The 16,787-nt window shown below is 36.6% G+C and overlaps 2 protein-coding genes across 2 annotated transcripts; one reads left to right on the plus strand and one right to left on the minus strand.

The window, feature by feature from the left end:
• The first annotated feature begins 6,352 nt into the window (after positions 1 to 6,352).
• On the plus strand, positions 6,353 to 9,129 carry LOC149499756 (uncharacterized). Its single transcript, XM_089738745.1, has 3 exons — positions 6,353 to 6,385; positions 8,004 to 8,075; positions 8,872 to 9,129. The coding sequence occupies exons 1-3, from the start codon at positions 6,353 to 6,355 to the stop codon at positions 9,127 to 9,129; spliced, it is 363 nt and encodes a 120-aa protein (XP_089594871.1).
• Positions 9,130 to 10,309: 1,180 nt separating this feature from the next.
• LOC114252959 (uncharacterized) lies at positions 10,310 to 14,050 on the minus strand. Its single transcript, XM_089738731.1, has 3 exons — positions 13,592 to 14,050; positions 12,180 to 12,260; positions 10,310 to 10,534 (listed from the first exon to the last, which is right to left on the minus strand). The coding sequence occupies exons 1-3, from the start codon at positions 13,679 to 13,681 to the stop codon at positions 10,325 to 10,327; spliced, it is 381 nt and encodes a 126-aa protein (XP_089594857.1). The 5' UTR covers positions 13,682 to 14,050; the 3' UTR covers positions 10,310 to 10,324.
• Positions 14,051 to 16,787: the final 2,737 nt, after the last annotated feature.

Here is a 16,787-nt window from a genome sequence, read left to right on the forward strand (position 1 = left end):
TACAGTTATTTTAAGAAAAGAAAAAAAAAATTATGTATTCCATTTGGATATCAGAAATATGTTTATCGCATGAACAATTTTAATGTGCGTAGATAAGTTTTATATAATAGTTAGATAAGTAAGAGTACTTTTACTTAAAGGGCTATTAATGTGGAAATGTTAATGTAGTGGAAAAAAAAAACATTTCTTTGCGCAAATTCGAATGGTGTTTCGATATAATTAAATTAATCTATTTCGTCTATAATTGGTAAAAGTTAAGAATTCTCTGTGTTAGAAGCACGTTGAATTTTAAATTTCTTTGGTCTAACTTATAAGAAAGTTAATTGGTTCTCAGGATCCTAATAATAATCGACTTGGAAAAAAAAATTGAATACCTCACCTGGAATACGAATATTTTTCGACAAATAGGGAATTTTACGGTAGGCAGCGCGGCGGCTTGGCTCTGTCCCTGGCATTGCTGAAGTCCATGGGCGACGGTAACCACTCACCATCAGGTGGACCGTATGCTCGTCTGCCTACCCATCATCCCAGCTGATTAATGTCTCAAATTAATTATGTTCATTATTTCATTTCAATCCATATTATCATTTTTCATAAAAATAAGAATACAAATTTAAATAAGACATGACTTAAAGGTCTTAGTTACCATGTCTAAAATCCCCTAAAAAAAATTTGGAATCCAATTAATCTTAGACGCCGTAGGAATTTCAAAAAGAGATCACAGAAAAAAAAAAACATTTTTAAATTTGGAACTCTGGTACATGACGTTCAAATTCCCGCTTACGTATGCGCAACACGCAAGATGCTAACAGAAAATAATGAATATAAATTCGATTCCCTTATTTCGCCACCGCTATCGAACCACACTCGATATTGTGCAGTGCTCGTGTTGGACTGTTAAATCTGAGGGGATTGGGTTCTGTAGGTGAGGGGCTATTTAAAAAGACTCAGCTTCATGGTTATATAATAACTAGCGACCCGCCCTCGCTTCGCTTCGGAAACATTAAAACACACATGAAACCAAAAAAATATTTTATTTTTTTTTTTAAAAGTAGCCTATGTTCATCAGGGACAATGTCGGCTTCTAATGGAAAAATAATTTTTCAAATCGGTCCAGTAGTTTCGGAGCCTATTCGAAACAAACAAACAAACAAATCTTTCCTCTTTATAATATTAGTATAGATATAGATTATACTAGCTGACCTGGCATACTTCGTATTGCCTCAATCGATAAATAAAAGACGTAAGCTTTTGTATAAAATAAACTTAAAACAAACAAAAGGAATCCGTCTCACGCGGGACACATCAAAGGAAAAACAAAATTGTTATTTTTATTTAATTCCGAGCATTTTCGTATTTATGTTATACCTTTTAAACCTACCCTGGACTTCCACAAATAATTCTAGACCAAAATTAGTCAAATCGGTCCAGCCGTTGTCGAGTTTTAACGAGACTAACGAACAGTAATTCATGTTTATATTTATAGATTGCAAATACTTTGTACACTATTACAACGTTACAATATTTTATTTTTATAAAATCCTAAGATGTTGCACTGTCCGTGTCTAGATGAGAAGTCATTGTCTTTACTGATGAGAAGACAATTATCTGTTTTAAACATTTAAATAAGCATTCCAATATTCGATAACTATTACATGTGTCAAGTGTTGCCTGCCATTACTAAGATACCCAAACCCTCAGACACAGCCCACTGAGTTTCTCGCCGGATCATCTCAGTGGGTCGTGTTTCCGATCCGGTGGTAGATTCTGCGAAGCACGCCTCTTGCTAGGGTTCGTGTTAGCAACGTGTCGTCAGGTTTGAGCCCCGTGAGCTCACCTACTAGTTCAGGTTACGCTGGAATAGCCTCTCAAGGCTACCAGCTTAGGTAGGAAAAAAATAAAAGATTTTCAAACTCCAAAATCTCGCTCCCTGTTCGCCGCCAAAAAAACTATTGAGGAATCTCTGGAATGTATGAGTATTTGCTAATGAGTCATGAGCTTTGTTTTCCCTTATCTAGGTTGTGTGTTTTAACTTCACTGCACTCAAAATATTCCTACCGCCCGATTATCGTGTTGTACCATCTTAACCTTCTTCCGAAAGCATAGAGTAGCTATTTATGTATTTGACTTAAAGCACAGAGTAGCTAGCTATTTATGTAGGTATTTGACTTGATTTGACTTAATTTAAGTTGTAAACCTTTTACGATTCAAAAACAATTTCCAGATATTAAGAAAACATAGATTGAAAAATCATATAAAATAAATGTTTAATCTTTTGACTGCAATTTAGGTCACCGTTGCCCTACGCACTGAAGTAATTATGTCGATTTCTGTCACTGAGGCCTCATATGAGTCCGCACGGGTAGGTACCACCGCCCCGCCTATTTCTGTCGTGAAGCAGTAATGCGTTTCGGCTTGAAGGGTGGGGCAGCCGTTGTAGCTATACTGAGACCTTAGAACTTATGTCTCAAGCTGTGTGGCGCATTTACGTTGTAGATGTCTATGGGCTCCGGTAACCATTTAACACCAGATGAGCTCCACCCAACTAATCAATAATAAGATATCTAGATAAAATCTCGTCTACCCATCTAACCAATAAAAAAAACATTGGACATTTGGAATTTAATTTATGTAAAATTAAACTCTGGATTTATGATTGATTGTTTTATTTTATGCGACGTGCTTGCGTGCCTGAGTGCAATGGGGAAGTGGTTCTATAATCTATGAAATTTTTGAAATACGGATGACACAAACGTCGGCGCGAACACACACACACAGAGAAATTATATGTTATCGGTACCAATCTATATCTATACTTAATATTATAAAGAGGAAAGATTTGTTTGTTTGTTTGTTTCGAATAGGCTCCGAAACTACTGGACCGATTTGAAAAATTCTTCTTCCATTAGAAGCCGACATTGTCCCTGATGAACATAGGCTACTTTTTTTAAATTTTTTTTTTTTTTTTTTTGGTTTCATATGTGTTTTAATGTTTCCGAAGCGAAGCGAGGGCGGGTCGCTAGTATATGTATATAAAGGATATTGAAAGCATTTGTAGTGTCAGGGGAATACTTTTTAAAATATTTAGCTTTAGGAACATAAATCTGTTAATACTTTATATGTCTGGATATTCTCTAAGCTACCGTAAAACGTATTATTGCATTTTGCACTAGACACCAAGTTTTTGCCGACTTAGAACTTTATTTTGCTGTATATGTATTTCATATCTATACTTAATATTATAAAGAGGAAAGATTTGTTTTTTTGTTTGTATAGAATAGGCTCCGAAGCTACTGAACCGATTTGAAAAATTCTTTCACTGTTTGGAAGCTACAATATTCCCGAGTAACATAGGCTAAAATTTTTTTAGAAAAAATTAAGGATTCTTACTAATAACTCCAATAATGTAATCCAAGGTGTAAAAAATTACCTAAAATATTCTTTATATCGCTTGCCCTGCGAAAACTATTGATGATAGAATAAAATAATGTACTACCACTTTTTTTTTTTTTTTTTTTTTTTTTTTTTTTTTTTTTTTTTTTTTTTTTTTTTTTTTTTTTTTTTTTTTTTTTTTTATTGCTTAGATGAGTGGACGAGCTCACAGCCCACCTGGTGTTAAGTGGTTACTGGAGCCCATAGACATCTACAACGTAAATGCGCCACCCACCTTGAGATATAAGTTCTAAGGTCTCAATTATAGTTACAACGGCTGCCCCACCCTTCAAACCGAAACGCATTACTGCTTCACGGCAGAAATAGGCAGGGTGGTGGTACCTACCCGTGCGGACTCACAAGAGGTCCTACCACCAGTAATTACGCAAATTATAATTTTGCGGGTTTCATTTCTATTACACGATCTTATTCCTTCACCGTGGAAATCAATCGTGAACATTTGTTGAGTACGTATTTCATTACAAAAATTGGTACCCGCCAGCGGGATTCGAACACCGATGCATCGCTAAACACGAATGTACCGGACGTCTTATCCGTTAGGCCACGACGACTTCTCTTTCACTCGTCACTTTATAGAACACATTATTATTTACAAAAAGTGTCGCGACAGCATATGTCCAACTATTATAGTTATGCCGCAATAAGTGTTCTTTTATTAAAAAAAATAAAACAGCATCAAATATCGTTAAAATTTTTGTTAAAGACTCGAGCGGAGACGGAGCGAGTCACTTGTCTTAAGTAAACGGTATATATCTGTGTATTGCATGTATGTATTTTCTTTAATAATTGTATTGCTCATAGTACACCGCAACATACCTGCTGTAGCTTTATCTTTCAGAATTTCTGTAAATAAAACGGTTGTCCGGGAGAGATCGCTTTTAGCGATAACACCGCCTGTTGTACTGAGACCTTAGAACTCATATCTCAAGGTGGGTGGTGGCATTTACGTTGTAGATGTCTGTGGGCTCCAGTAACCACTTAACACCAGGTGGGCTGTGAGCTCGTCCACCCGTCTAAGCAATAAAAAAAATTTGCACAACTACATCTGTACGTTGACTGTTTTTTTAAATGTTAATTGTGTTTTGGTGTGCAATAGAGTACATTATTATTCTCTCCCTCTTTCTCTCTATAGATTGCCAGTTTTTTTTTCAAAGTTAATAAGTCATCGGTCATTATGAAATATACCGTCTAATATTTTATCTAGATATCTTATTATTGATTAGTTGGGTGGACGAGCTCACCAGGTGTTAATTGGTTACCGGAGCCCATAGACATCTACAACGTAAATGCGACACCCACCTTGAGATATAAGTTCTAAGGTCTCAGTATAGTTACAACGGCTGCTCCACCCTTCAAACCGAAACGCATTACTGATTCACGACAGAAATAGGCAGGGTGGTGGTACCTACCCGTGCGGACTCACAAGAGGTCCTACCACCAGTAACATAATTAATATAAAATTGAATATAGGTACTCTGTTTTATCGTCAATGTGCTACCCATGCGATCTTAAACAGTTAAGTCGTTGCATGCCACGAATAGCCTTTTTCAGGCCTCGCTCTATGGTATGTTACAGAGCTTAGTAAGTACCATGGAAGAGAGTTCATTCTAGAGTCGGACGCTAGGTAAATTTGGGGAAAACTATTCCGATGTCGTGTGACGCGATCGTAAAATATCTCACGTAAAATAATATATCTAAACCACAAGAAAAACTTCTCCATAATATAACCCACACTGTTACATCTGTATGATATTATTCGATGCATTTAAATCTGAATTTCTTCTTGCAAATGAATATGTCACGGGAAGCGTCAGAGGCACGCACGGTCATATTTATGGCGGAGCTATAGCGAAATAGAATTATATGGAATCAATATTTTACGATTTAACACCCCTTTTTTTGTTATTGCGTGTCTGCGACCTAACAGTCGTCCGTGTGATTATGAAAATTGTAAAGTATTGAGCGTGGTTAAACCGTAAAAGCAGTTTTAATTATATCTACAATTCGCAAATACCAAACAAAAAAAACAAAGATGGATGAGATTATTCCATTGCGTAAAGAGTTAAGGTTTATTTTATAAAAAAAAAAAAACGAAAAACATATCGTCTTATAAAAGCATTTCGCATCAAAGGGTACAATTTCCAAAAATAATAGAAATTGAGTTAATATGCGGAATCATTTGGTATCACCAGTATTTTTCTCATAAATACTGTCAAAAGAACATAGTTTTTTTTTTTAGTTTATCTATATTTTGACTACTATTACCAAAATTAATACATAATTTTATCTTACTTTATAAGACAGAAATGTAACTGGTAACAAATAAAAAATAAATGCTGAAAAGATGATTAATATTAAAAATATCATATGTTAAACCCTTTAAATCACTCTCCTGTAAAATTAGTAAGTTTTGAGATTATACAGTTTTAATGCGAGAAGACGATATAATATAAAACACCTATATGTTAGGTCTTGCGTTTCTCCTATCTCTCCCAGATCAATGTGCTTAGTACGTGCTTCTTAAAGTTCTCGATAGCGTAAAAGTTAACTCAAATTTGGATGCAGTTGCAACAGCGCCCCTAGCGGCAAACGTAAGCAAACGTTCCAACACCATACAAATTTTAGTTAACTTTTACGTTTTCGAGAACGTTAAGAAACTCGCACTAAGCCCACTGTTGCATTATTACAACAAGTAATATTTAATTATCACGTAGACGTCATACGGGAGATGGCTTGGACAGTTTTTTTTTATTGCCCTTATAGGCAGACGAGCACACGGCCCACCTGTTGGTGAGTGGTTACCGTCGCCCATGGACTTCAGCAGTGCCAGGGGCAGAGCTAAGCCGCTGCCTACCTATTGTATATACTATACTACTATACCAAGAATATTCCTGTAACCATGTTGGAGCACCGGCCTCCGCTGCGGGAGGAGGTTTCTCTGCACGCGAGGTGAAGTACCATATTTTGAAATGAAATTACAAGTTTATTATACAATCCAACAGCACACCGGAAGTTTCACTCAAACAACGATAAGGAACTTCTGTCCAATACATTTTCTAGTCCGTCTTCGCCGAAGGCAGACGTGGGTCGAAAATGAAAATAAATTATTTTTTTGTTACTGTACTGTTTTTCGTTTTGATTAATTTGATAAATGAGGTGAGTTTAGTTAAAATTTTTTGGTACGTCCTGGTATGTGATGAGGTCGATACAAGTGCACACGGTAGTCATACGTTGGCTGGACGGTCTGTGTATACAGTGTGGACGAGCTCACAGCCTACCTGGTGTTACGTGGTTACTGGAGCCCATAGACAACTACAACGTAAATGCGCCACCCACCTTAAGATATAAGCTCTAAGGTCTCAAGTATAGTTACAACGGCTGCCCCGCCCTTCAAACCGAAACGCATTACTGCTTCACGGCAGAAATAGGCAGGGTGGTGGTACCTACCCGCGCGGACTCACAAGAGGTCCTTCCACCAGTAAAATACTCCAGTGTTGAATTTTCGCTAGTTTATTTATAAGGAAGGTTAAAATACTTAAACAATTACCGATTATAATTATAATTAGTGATTTAAAGCCAGTGGGTTCTTGCATGACCAACGCGGGCTACCGCTGTCAACAAGAGAATTGAATAACTTGACGTTCGTCCCCTGTGATAAACGCGACTTCTTTCGACGTAACCCATGCTTAATTAAAATTACCATTAATCGAATTGAAAACGATTAATCGTTATCAAAATAATAGAATAATTTACATACCAACGATTATAAAAATAACAAAATTAATTAAAAGTCACAAAATTAAATAATTTTCATTATCTAAAAATGGCACGTGCCGTTAAATGAATAATTTGGTAATGAAAATGAAAGTCTTAGACCGATTAGAACGCGAACTTCAGAAGTCACTGTGGCCATTTATAAGTTGATTTTGATATGGTTTGTAGATTTCAAAAAAAACTTTTTTTTTATTATTTATTTTACTTGGACAAACACCCAGAGCGTGTTTGCTAGTATTTATGGACATAGTAGTCCATAGTAGTCCAGGTAGTTCATGGTAGTCCATAGTAGTCCATAGTAGTCCGTATTTATGGACATAGTAGTCCATGGTTATCCATAGTAGTCCGTACTTATGGAAATAGTAGTCCATAGTAGTCCAGGTAGTCCATGGTAGTCCATAGTAGTACATAGTAGTCCGTATTTATGGACATAGTAGTCCATAGTAGTCCAGGTAGTCCATAGTAGTCCATGGTTATCCATAGTAGTCCGTATTTATGGACATGGTAGTCTATAGTAGTCCGTATTTATGGACACAGTAGTCCATAAAAGTCGCCACGTCATAACCGCCACTCATGTTCAGGTTAAACAGTGATTTTGTTAATTACGTCTTTTTCACCCTTCAAACTGGAATACATAATTGGTTTGTTATATATATGGCTAGGCTAGGCACAGTCATCCTTGGGCCCACGGTTTGCTCCCAGCATCCGCAGACCCTCAAGTCTCACATATCTCGTGCGCACCCTAGGCAGCGAATTACAATTTTGGATTATTTCAGGTACAAGGCGCCCGAAGGCACGCCGAATTAGTGAATTGGTTTGGCAGCAATGAGCTGATAGATTCGATGAGAGTAAGTCTTTTATTGGCAAAATCTACGGCCGTCTATTTTGTATCTGGATGTAATCTTTACTGGTGGTAGGATCTCTTGTGAGTCTGTACGGGTAGGCACCACCACCCTGCCTATTTCGGCCGTGAAGCAGTAATGCGTTGCGGTTTGAAGGGTGGCGAAGCCGTTGTACCTGTACTTGAGACCTTAGAACTTATATCTTAAGGTGGGTGGCGCATTTAAGTTAAAGATGTCTATGGGCTGTGAGCTCGTCCACCCAACTAAGCCATAAAAAAAATGAATGACGTAATGACAAGCAAATAATTTGCATATGACTATCGCCAGGCAGCGGCTTGACTCTGCCCCTGGCATTGCTGAAGTCCATGGGTGGCGGTAATCTCTCACCATCAGGTGGGCCGAATGCTCGTCTGCCTACAAGCGCAATAAAAAAAAATCAAGAAGGTTTTAAACTTTTCTTTCAGTTAATTCTATACATATCCCGCTCTTATGACCCCTCGCTTACAGAGCACGATTGGATGTCAGGTCTATAGAAAAGTGTTGTTTATCCTTAATCAGTGGTAGGTCGCGTCTTGTGTTTGAGTATCCTACTTATTCTCCCATGGATTAATAAAGGTTAGGACAGCTCTTGAACAAAACAGATGAGACTTCGACTCCGTGTTTTAAGGTGGATGATGCATTCACTACTAACTACTTTCTATCAGGTGCGATGTATATTACCTTCCTCCAAACACGCAATAAGACTAATAACAAAGGTCCGATTTGCATGAATTTTAATCGTGATTCAAACCCCTATCCACAGGAAACTGACGTGACACCGACCACAAGACGAATAGTAACGAAATTGAAGAAGAGATATAAAAAGAGAAAACCGACAAAGAAGAAACGGAAAGATAAAAAGGACGAGAAGAAAACAAGGAATAAGGAGAGACAAGAGAAGAAATTCGTAAAGACAGTCGTTAGAGAGAACGAGAGAGCGTACAACACGTCCTCTTCGGTAGAAAGTGGAGACATTAAGAAACCGGTTGACATTATTGTACACATTAAAATGCATGAGTAATTTACGTTTGTTTGTTTTCAACATAAGATCACTCTAATTCATGTTTGGGAATTACGATGAAGGGAAGATCTTCCAGCGTGTTATATTGCTCGGTAGACCGGCGGTCCAAATGTTGTTGTTCGTAACTTGGTATATGCAAAGCTTATCGTTAAAATGTCATAAGCGAGATTCAGGCATCTGTCATACATATATCTTTTATTGAATGATAGCTACCGCCACAAGAAAACACATTAATAATTTACTAGGAATAGTGTTTGTTAAGATACATTTTAAGAATCTCAATTATATAAGTGAATTAGTGGTCACACAAGGGTAACTTATAAACCTGTATATCTAACTTTTATGTTAATTATAGGCCATATCAATGATACATAAGAATAATATTGTGTTGTATATTTTATATATTATTGTATGTAGTATATAAAATTTACTATATTTGATTATGAGTATGGATTTAATTTTGTAGTATACCAATAGTAATTGTAACTATGTACCTATAAGTATCACTGTTTTTTATTATTTTTTATTGCTTAGATGGCTGGACGAGCTCACGACCACCTGGTGTAAAGTGGTTACCGGAGCCCATAGACATCTACAACGTTAATGCCACCACCCAACTTGCGACATGAGTTCTAAGGTCTCCGTTTTTTGCACAGCACAACGGCTGCCTCACCCTTCAAATCGAAACGCATTACTGCTTCACTGCAGAAATAGGCAGGGCGGTAGTACCTACCCGTGTGGACTCACTGTTCTTTATAACCGATAATTACGCCAGTTTTATTTATAGTATGTTTATAACTTTCCGTTACGTACATGAGATATTAAAACTATATCGAATTAAAATGTTCAATGCAACGCAGAAAGGGAAGTGCATCGTAAGTATGCGATCTTAACACAAGCGCGAAGGAACAGATTAAAAGGTATGAAAACAAACATTTTCAAACTGTATCCGAATCTTTATTAATAAGAAATAACCTGACAATTAAAGTGAAGAGTTAACTGAAATAGCAGTGGCGACCAAAAATATAGTGAAAGATGAACTATTTTTTTTTAATCCCAAACTTAATAACTTAAATCCCAAATTCCTTCTTTATTGGACTTTGCAGTTATTTTTTTGGGGTCAGCATACCATGTGAACCTTTAGATCGTACCAATAAAAACATATATTAATAAGTTCAATCTTTAATAACAATTTTTAACTCGAATTCCTCGTCGTCATTTTCTTTCGGTTTTCTTTTTTAGTCATCTCTCTTTTTTGTGTCTTTTCTTTCTGTCTTCCATATTTTTTTTTCAATGCGCTCAACAATTTCCGTTTTCTTTTATCCGTTTTGGGGTACTTTCTGTTTATTTCTTTTAAGATGTGTTCTGCTACATTTTCCGTTATGGCTTCAGCGTGCCTCGCAAACTTGAATAAAATAAAAGTTCTTTAAAAAAATATATTTGTTTTCTATGACCTATGGAGTGTTTGAAACCTAAATAATATAATCTAATATATAAAATTCTCGTGTCACAATGTTCGTTCCCATACTCCTCCGAAACCGCTTGATCGATTCTCATGAAATTTTTTATGCATATTCAGTAAGCCGGAGAATCGGCTACTATCTATTTTTCATACCCCTAAGTGATTAGGGTTGTCCACCCCTAACATATTTTTTTTATTTGGACATTTTTTTTTGTTATAATGAGGTATTATGTGGTTGAATGAGGTTTTGTAATTTTTATTATATATTCCCTCATCGTTCACAGCACTACATACCTCTTTCACTCATTTACCACATCCTTACACACTTACAATAAGTTAGTTTTTTTTTTCTACACTAGAAATTCCCTAGAAATCTTATATATGGCAAAACAATGTTTGCCGGGTCAGCTAGTCGTACTATATAATCAATGTTGCTATCCACTGCGCAGAGGACAAGAAGTAATGATGATGATGATGATGATTTATTTTATTTCAGACAACAACAACAAGTCTATATGTGTACATAGTATCATTGAAACATATTTAAAATTACCAAAACCAATCAAATAAAAAAGATACATTTATTAAAAATAATTATCAGTTGAATACATTTCAAATATTCCATTCAACTGATACTTACTTCGAACCAACCATTATTATTATTATTATTATGGGTTATGAATATTATTTTTTCTCAGCTAATGCTGGTAAGTGTGAACCTAGCACGGGCTTACGCCAAGTGAGTTGGTTCATTGTGTAGTGTTGTAGGGGTTTGAGTAGTGGATGTAAGGAATCGTCGTACTATGGAACAGGTGTCGATTATTACAGATTTTTGTAAAGCGATGTATGAATATTTTGGATTTTATCTTTGGATAAGATTTTGGAATGAGTCTGGTTGATGTTATTATTATTATTATTGTTATTTAGTCCGCAAGTGAACTATGGTTCAAGTGCCGACAGTCATAACGGGTTGTTAATGCCTTCAGGATGCTGTTAGGGCTGACCCGGACCCGGCGAATCAGGAATGTGCACCTTTTTCGAATGGTCGTATAGAAACAATCGAATCTCGGAATGGAAGATGGAACATAGCCCAAACAAATGTTCTCCGTGAAGGTCACGGATCCCCAGCAGTAAGGAACACGATGTAAGAAGCAGTAACCGTACTGCTTAATCTGCTTGCGACTAAAAACGCCCATATTGTGCGCTTCACTGATGCTAGCAGCGCACCGAGAAGATTTTTTAGTCGATTAAACGATGTCACGGCCTACTTAATATTAAGTGGTTACCGGCGTCCATAGACTTCAACGGCGTATATGCCGCTACCTACCTTGAGATATGATTCTCAATTCTACAGTACAATTACTGCTTCACCCTTATAACTGGTACTTATTACTGCTCCACGGCAGAAATAGGCGGGTTCAAAAGATGCCCTAATGGACAATCTCCCGGAAATGTGACGGACTGTTCATCCTTCTAACGATAGCGAGCAAAAGGACATAATTTTCACAATGAGCTCACTCGAATAGAACCCGAGCTCTGTAGCCACATGTACAGTGCAACATTTTAATAATAAGGCTGCGATACTCACTCTCTCGTTCTTCGATATCATTTCATCGTATTTATTATCCTTGTCTATTTTCATTTCATTATTATTCGAGTGTGTGCTGACCTGAAAGTAAAAATAATTTGTCGATCTCCATACAAAAATACCTGTCCAGATAAGACAGCTAATTGGGCTTTATTGTAGTGAGTCACAGAGGTCGCTACCTAAGGTAACCCGAGTCTACTTGCTGAGTTTCCGGCCGGTATCGAACTTTAAGGTATACGCCCATAATTTCGGCACAAACACCTGAAGTACTAAACATAAGATCCACCGACTTACCGAAACTCTTGGTTCAAGACATTAAAGCGGCTTACCTTTGTTGCAGCAAAAAATAGTCAAAAAGAAAATAGTATTCTACTTGGTTGTTAAATACCCTTGGTATAGATATTTCTCAACCTGCAAGGACTATAGAAACAGAGGGACTAGATATCTTATATGCACTGGGCAGATCTCATCTTGGGAAGCCCTTCACACTACTCTCTCGCCTTTTAGAGCTGTTAGTGAACCAAATGATGTAATGCCCCTTCTATATGTTGGGGTACAGGAGAAGCGGAATTTAACTTTATAAGCCCTTGGCGTATATTTCAGAATTCAACGCTTGATATTCATTATTCCTATATCTTTAAAAAAAGATGGGATCGGCTGATCCGTTCCTTTTCCTTTATCGTATCACTCTTGTCAGAGTGGTCGTGGTCGTTATTCAGCATCATTGGTGTGGGCAGATTTTATGCGCCTCATGAGCAATCGTTACTGCTCCCGGTTTGTGGTAAGCCTGGTAAACTCATGCAAACAGCCGCCAACTGCCGACTTGATCTGGTTGATCCATCGTATGGGCAACCTTCCACGCGTGTGTATTTTATTTCATCCATAATGAAAGCTCATTGGTTAATGATACAAGGAAGAAGTAGACGGTCAGCGCTCTCGCGGCGGATCACCCACAAGATGGACAGACTTTATTAAGTCATTTACTAAGGGCTCCCTTACTGAATGTAGAAGTACCGCCACAAACAGAAAGAGATGGAGAAGTCTCTCAAAAGCTGCAACCAAGCAATAAGACATACATAACCACGACCGAGGATATATAGGAATGGCGCAAGATAATACAGGAGAAAGTTGTTAGAGGAGGCTGCGACCCTCAGCATTGAGGATTATCGATGAAAGGAGGAGGAACCACGACCACTCCGCCAGGAATGAGAAGTACGACTGAGAAGAATTTTATTAGATTGGCCAAACTTAGATCTATGTGCGCTCCATGATGTGAGTTGGTTACTAGAGTAGATAAGCTTGAGATATTATTATAATAAAATAATTGTTTATTAATAAAGGCAACGGCTGTATTTAAGACCTCTAATGGCTTTGAAAAACCAATCGTGTGGGAAACTCTAAAAGCATTTTACCTTATTCAAATGCAGATCCTTTGAATTTGAGCAACAAAGTTCAATCAAATAAATCTGTACGAAACACATAAAAACAAAACGGGAATACATTTTTTTTTTGCAATACCAAAATTGATATTTGAACGTTTCGTTTTGAATGCGATGACTTTTACTTCGGTCTTTTATGGCCTAGTGCATAATGATTACAGTAATTCAACTACAAAAGAAAATGTTTGTAGTATGCTATGTTTGTACAATGTTGTTGAACCAGGCATGTATGTCCATTGTCGTTTGCAATGCTAATGTTTGTATTTTGGGTTAGATTACTTACCTATTATCGGCAAGTCTAATAGTTCTTTTTTTAAATATTGTGAATGCGAGTTGTTTCTGTTTGACATATTCAGGGTTTTTGTCGATAGGCAAACGATTTTATTTTTCATCTTTTTGCTAAGATGGTGTATGAGCTTACGAAACATCTGATGTTGGCTGGTTACTGGATCTTGTAGACATTAATAATATAAATATCGTTCATCGACATATGAGTTCTCATTCTCGATTCTATAGTACAATGACCTATAGTACAATAAATACCTTCAAACTTAAACGCATTAACGTTTTACGATAGAAATAGGCACGGCAGTGGGACATGGGTAGGTATCACCACTTTGCCTATCTCTCCATTTTCTATTTATTGCTCGATTTTCTGTCTATAGCCGCATGAGTATGCGGGCTTACAAGACGACCAGTAATAACGCAGATTAAAAATTTTACGTGTTACGGTAATTTTTATTATACGACATTCCTTCATCGTTGAACTTATTCATGATATGAGTCCTAATATATATTAAGTATATATTAAATTAGAAAAACTGGTACCTGTCTGTGGAATTTAAACACCGGTACAGTGTCGCATTGCTCGATACGAATGCAGGGCGCGTCTTATCTTTTACGCCACGACGACTTCAAACGACCTCATATCAAGATATTAAGTAACATTACTGGACTCCATATTCACCTTTAGGGGTGAGGATGAAGCTTAAAATGCATTGTCATTGCCGGTGCCACCCTTGCCGGTGCCAGAATCATAGCAAGGATGGCAAAAGAAGCGGCGATTCGGAAAATACTTCTATTGGGGTTGAACTAAGCTTGAAAGCTGCTAGAATTGGCTTAGATCAAGTATCTATATTCTTAGTTGGATTGCTGCACACACTATTTATATAGATATAATGTATTTATATATTTAAATCAAAATACAGTTTAGCTTTGTAAAACTATAGCAATTGAGTTGCTCTTATAAAGAGAAACAACATTTAAAGCTATTGCTTCACCATTATTTTTATATCTTTTTATATTTTAATATTGCAAAAATGCTCTTTATATGTCTAATGTTCTAATGTTTCAATAATCGAAATTCGATTTATGTCATCTATAGAAGAATGATATAAATAGCATATTAACCTCTTTAATCGTATAGAGGTTACATAGATATATAGCTATATAGCTCTCTGTTTTTTCCCCTACCCTTTTGCGCTAACCACGATCACTTGTGAAAGCTTTATTTTTCATTAAGACAGCATCTGTTGCCTTTCTCAAGAGCTATGTCAGTCATTAATGAAATGCACTTAAAATTCTAAAGTAAATATACCAGTTCTAAGGAATGTTTGGTTTAAAAAAACCCTTATGTTTATTCTTCTGCAGGCACTAAATTCAAGTAAAATTGAAGCATCTAGCATGAGTGGGCTTGTGTTTAGTATAGGACTTGCGATTCTGTCATCATCACTACATAGTATAAAACAAAGTCGCTTTCTCTGTCCCTATATCCTTATGTATGCTTAAATCTTAAAACTACGCAACTGATTTTGTTGCGGTTTTTTTTAATAGATAGAGTGATTGAAGAGGAATGCTTATATGTATAATAACATCCATTAAATAGTGGAGAAATCAATAATAAATTATAGTTTCCGAAGCGAAGCGAGGGCGGATCGCTAGTTTAGGATAAACCCATAATTCGATTCGACCAAGATATTGATGGTCTCAAAAGCCCATTTAACAGCAGCTTTATAGCAGTTATCTTGAAGTGTCATGTCTTCAAGTTTCTAATACTATGGTAAAATGTTTTTTTTTTAAACAGACTGGCATTTTTTGTCGATTGGTGTGAAACGAATTTTTAAATGGTTTATTATACGTACAAACGAACTGATTGTTTTCGAAATTTAAAATTGACTTTCTGGATTTAAGTAAAGCATTTTTTTGTTAAAATTTTACTTTTCGAAAAAAAAAATGTAAACCTCTTATATCTGAAAATCGTTTTTCTTACTTGCTTACATAGGTGAATGAGTTCACGGCCCGTCTAGTGTTCGAGCCCTATAGATGTCAACAGTGTAAACCCATCTAGAGACTTGACTTCTGAGTTTCAATTTTTATAGTACCTACAACGGCTGCCCCAACCTTCAAATGAAACGCATGACTGCTTCGCAACAGAAATAGGCAGGGTGGTGGTACCTACCCGTGCGGACTCATAAGAGGTCCTACCACTAGTAAAAATCAAATCTAAGATAGTAAAATGCTTTGTCTAAGGGCGTAAAATTGTGGATAGTTTTGTGTAGATAGTGGACCATCATATTGCCGAAGTATGCCGCGGGTTAGTCGGGTGCACATCATTATTTACGCTTCAATAAGTCCATAAGTAGACATTAAGCACCCAGACAAAATGGATACTTGTTCGAATGTTGGCCAAAGTGGTAATCAGTACTTAGGGCTCAACAAAAACAAAAATTAAGCTACGGACCGCATATTTCAAGGTCCTTATTCGGCCATATGTGACAATATACTCAATATTCATGGATGCTCACCGTCTGTCGATATTACAATATAGATGGCTACATTTGTTAAGTTAGTAAAAATGACAGTGAAAATTACCGCTTAGATGATTTATTTCATGTGGCGCTATCCCAACGCAATCCTGAGAGAGAGTGAAATCATGTAAGGCACACGACAAACTCTACTAAAAAGATTTTTGCTCAGTGCTCACTAATGCAAACTGTTTTTTCTAGTCCTAATCATGTTATGGGACGTGTGTGCATAAATCTCAATATTTTATTTTATTTTATTTTATTTTATTTTATTTTATTAGGCTCACAATACACATCACAAGCTAAAGATACATAAAAAAACACAAATAAAAAGAAACAAAATCTGGCTTGTAACATAAGTTATG

This window comes from Bombyx mandarina, chromosome 26 (assembly GCF_030267445.1).
Source record: "Bombyx mandarina strain Sakado chromosome 26, ASM3026744v2".
NCBI classification, from domain to species: Eukaryota; Metazoa; Arthropoda; class Insecta; order Lepidoptera; family Bombycidae; genus Bombyx; species Bombyx mandarina.

Excerpts from the sequence above, each read along its gene's own strand:
- LOC149499756 (XM_089738745.1), top strand. The coding sequence starts at position 6,353 with ATGTTGGAGCACCGGCCTCCGCTGCGGGAGGAG. Across the intron at positions 6,386-8,003 it reads GGCCTCCGCTGCGGGAGGAG|GTACAAGGCGCCCGAAGGCA; the intron begins GTTTCTCTGCAC and ends GGATTATTTCAG. Across the intron at positions 8,076-8,871 it reads AGCTGATAGATTCGATGAGA|GAAACTGACGTGACACCGAC; the intron begins GTAAGTCTTTTA and ends CCCTATCCACAG.
- LOC114252959 (XM_089738731.1), bottom strand. The coding sequence starts at position 13,681 with ATGTATTCCCGTTTTGTTTTTATGTGTTTCGTACAGATTTATTTGATT. Across the intron at positions 12,261-13,591 it reads AGGATCTGCATTTGAATAAG|GTCAGCACACACTCGAATAA; the intron begins GTAAAATGCTTT and ends TTTTACTTTCAG. Across the intron at positions 10,535-12,179 it reads TGATATCGAAGAACGAGAGA|TTTGCGAGGCACGCTGAAGC; the intron begins GTGAGTATCGCA and ends ATTTTATTCAAG.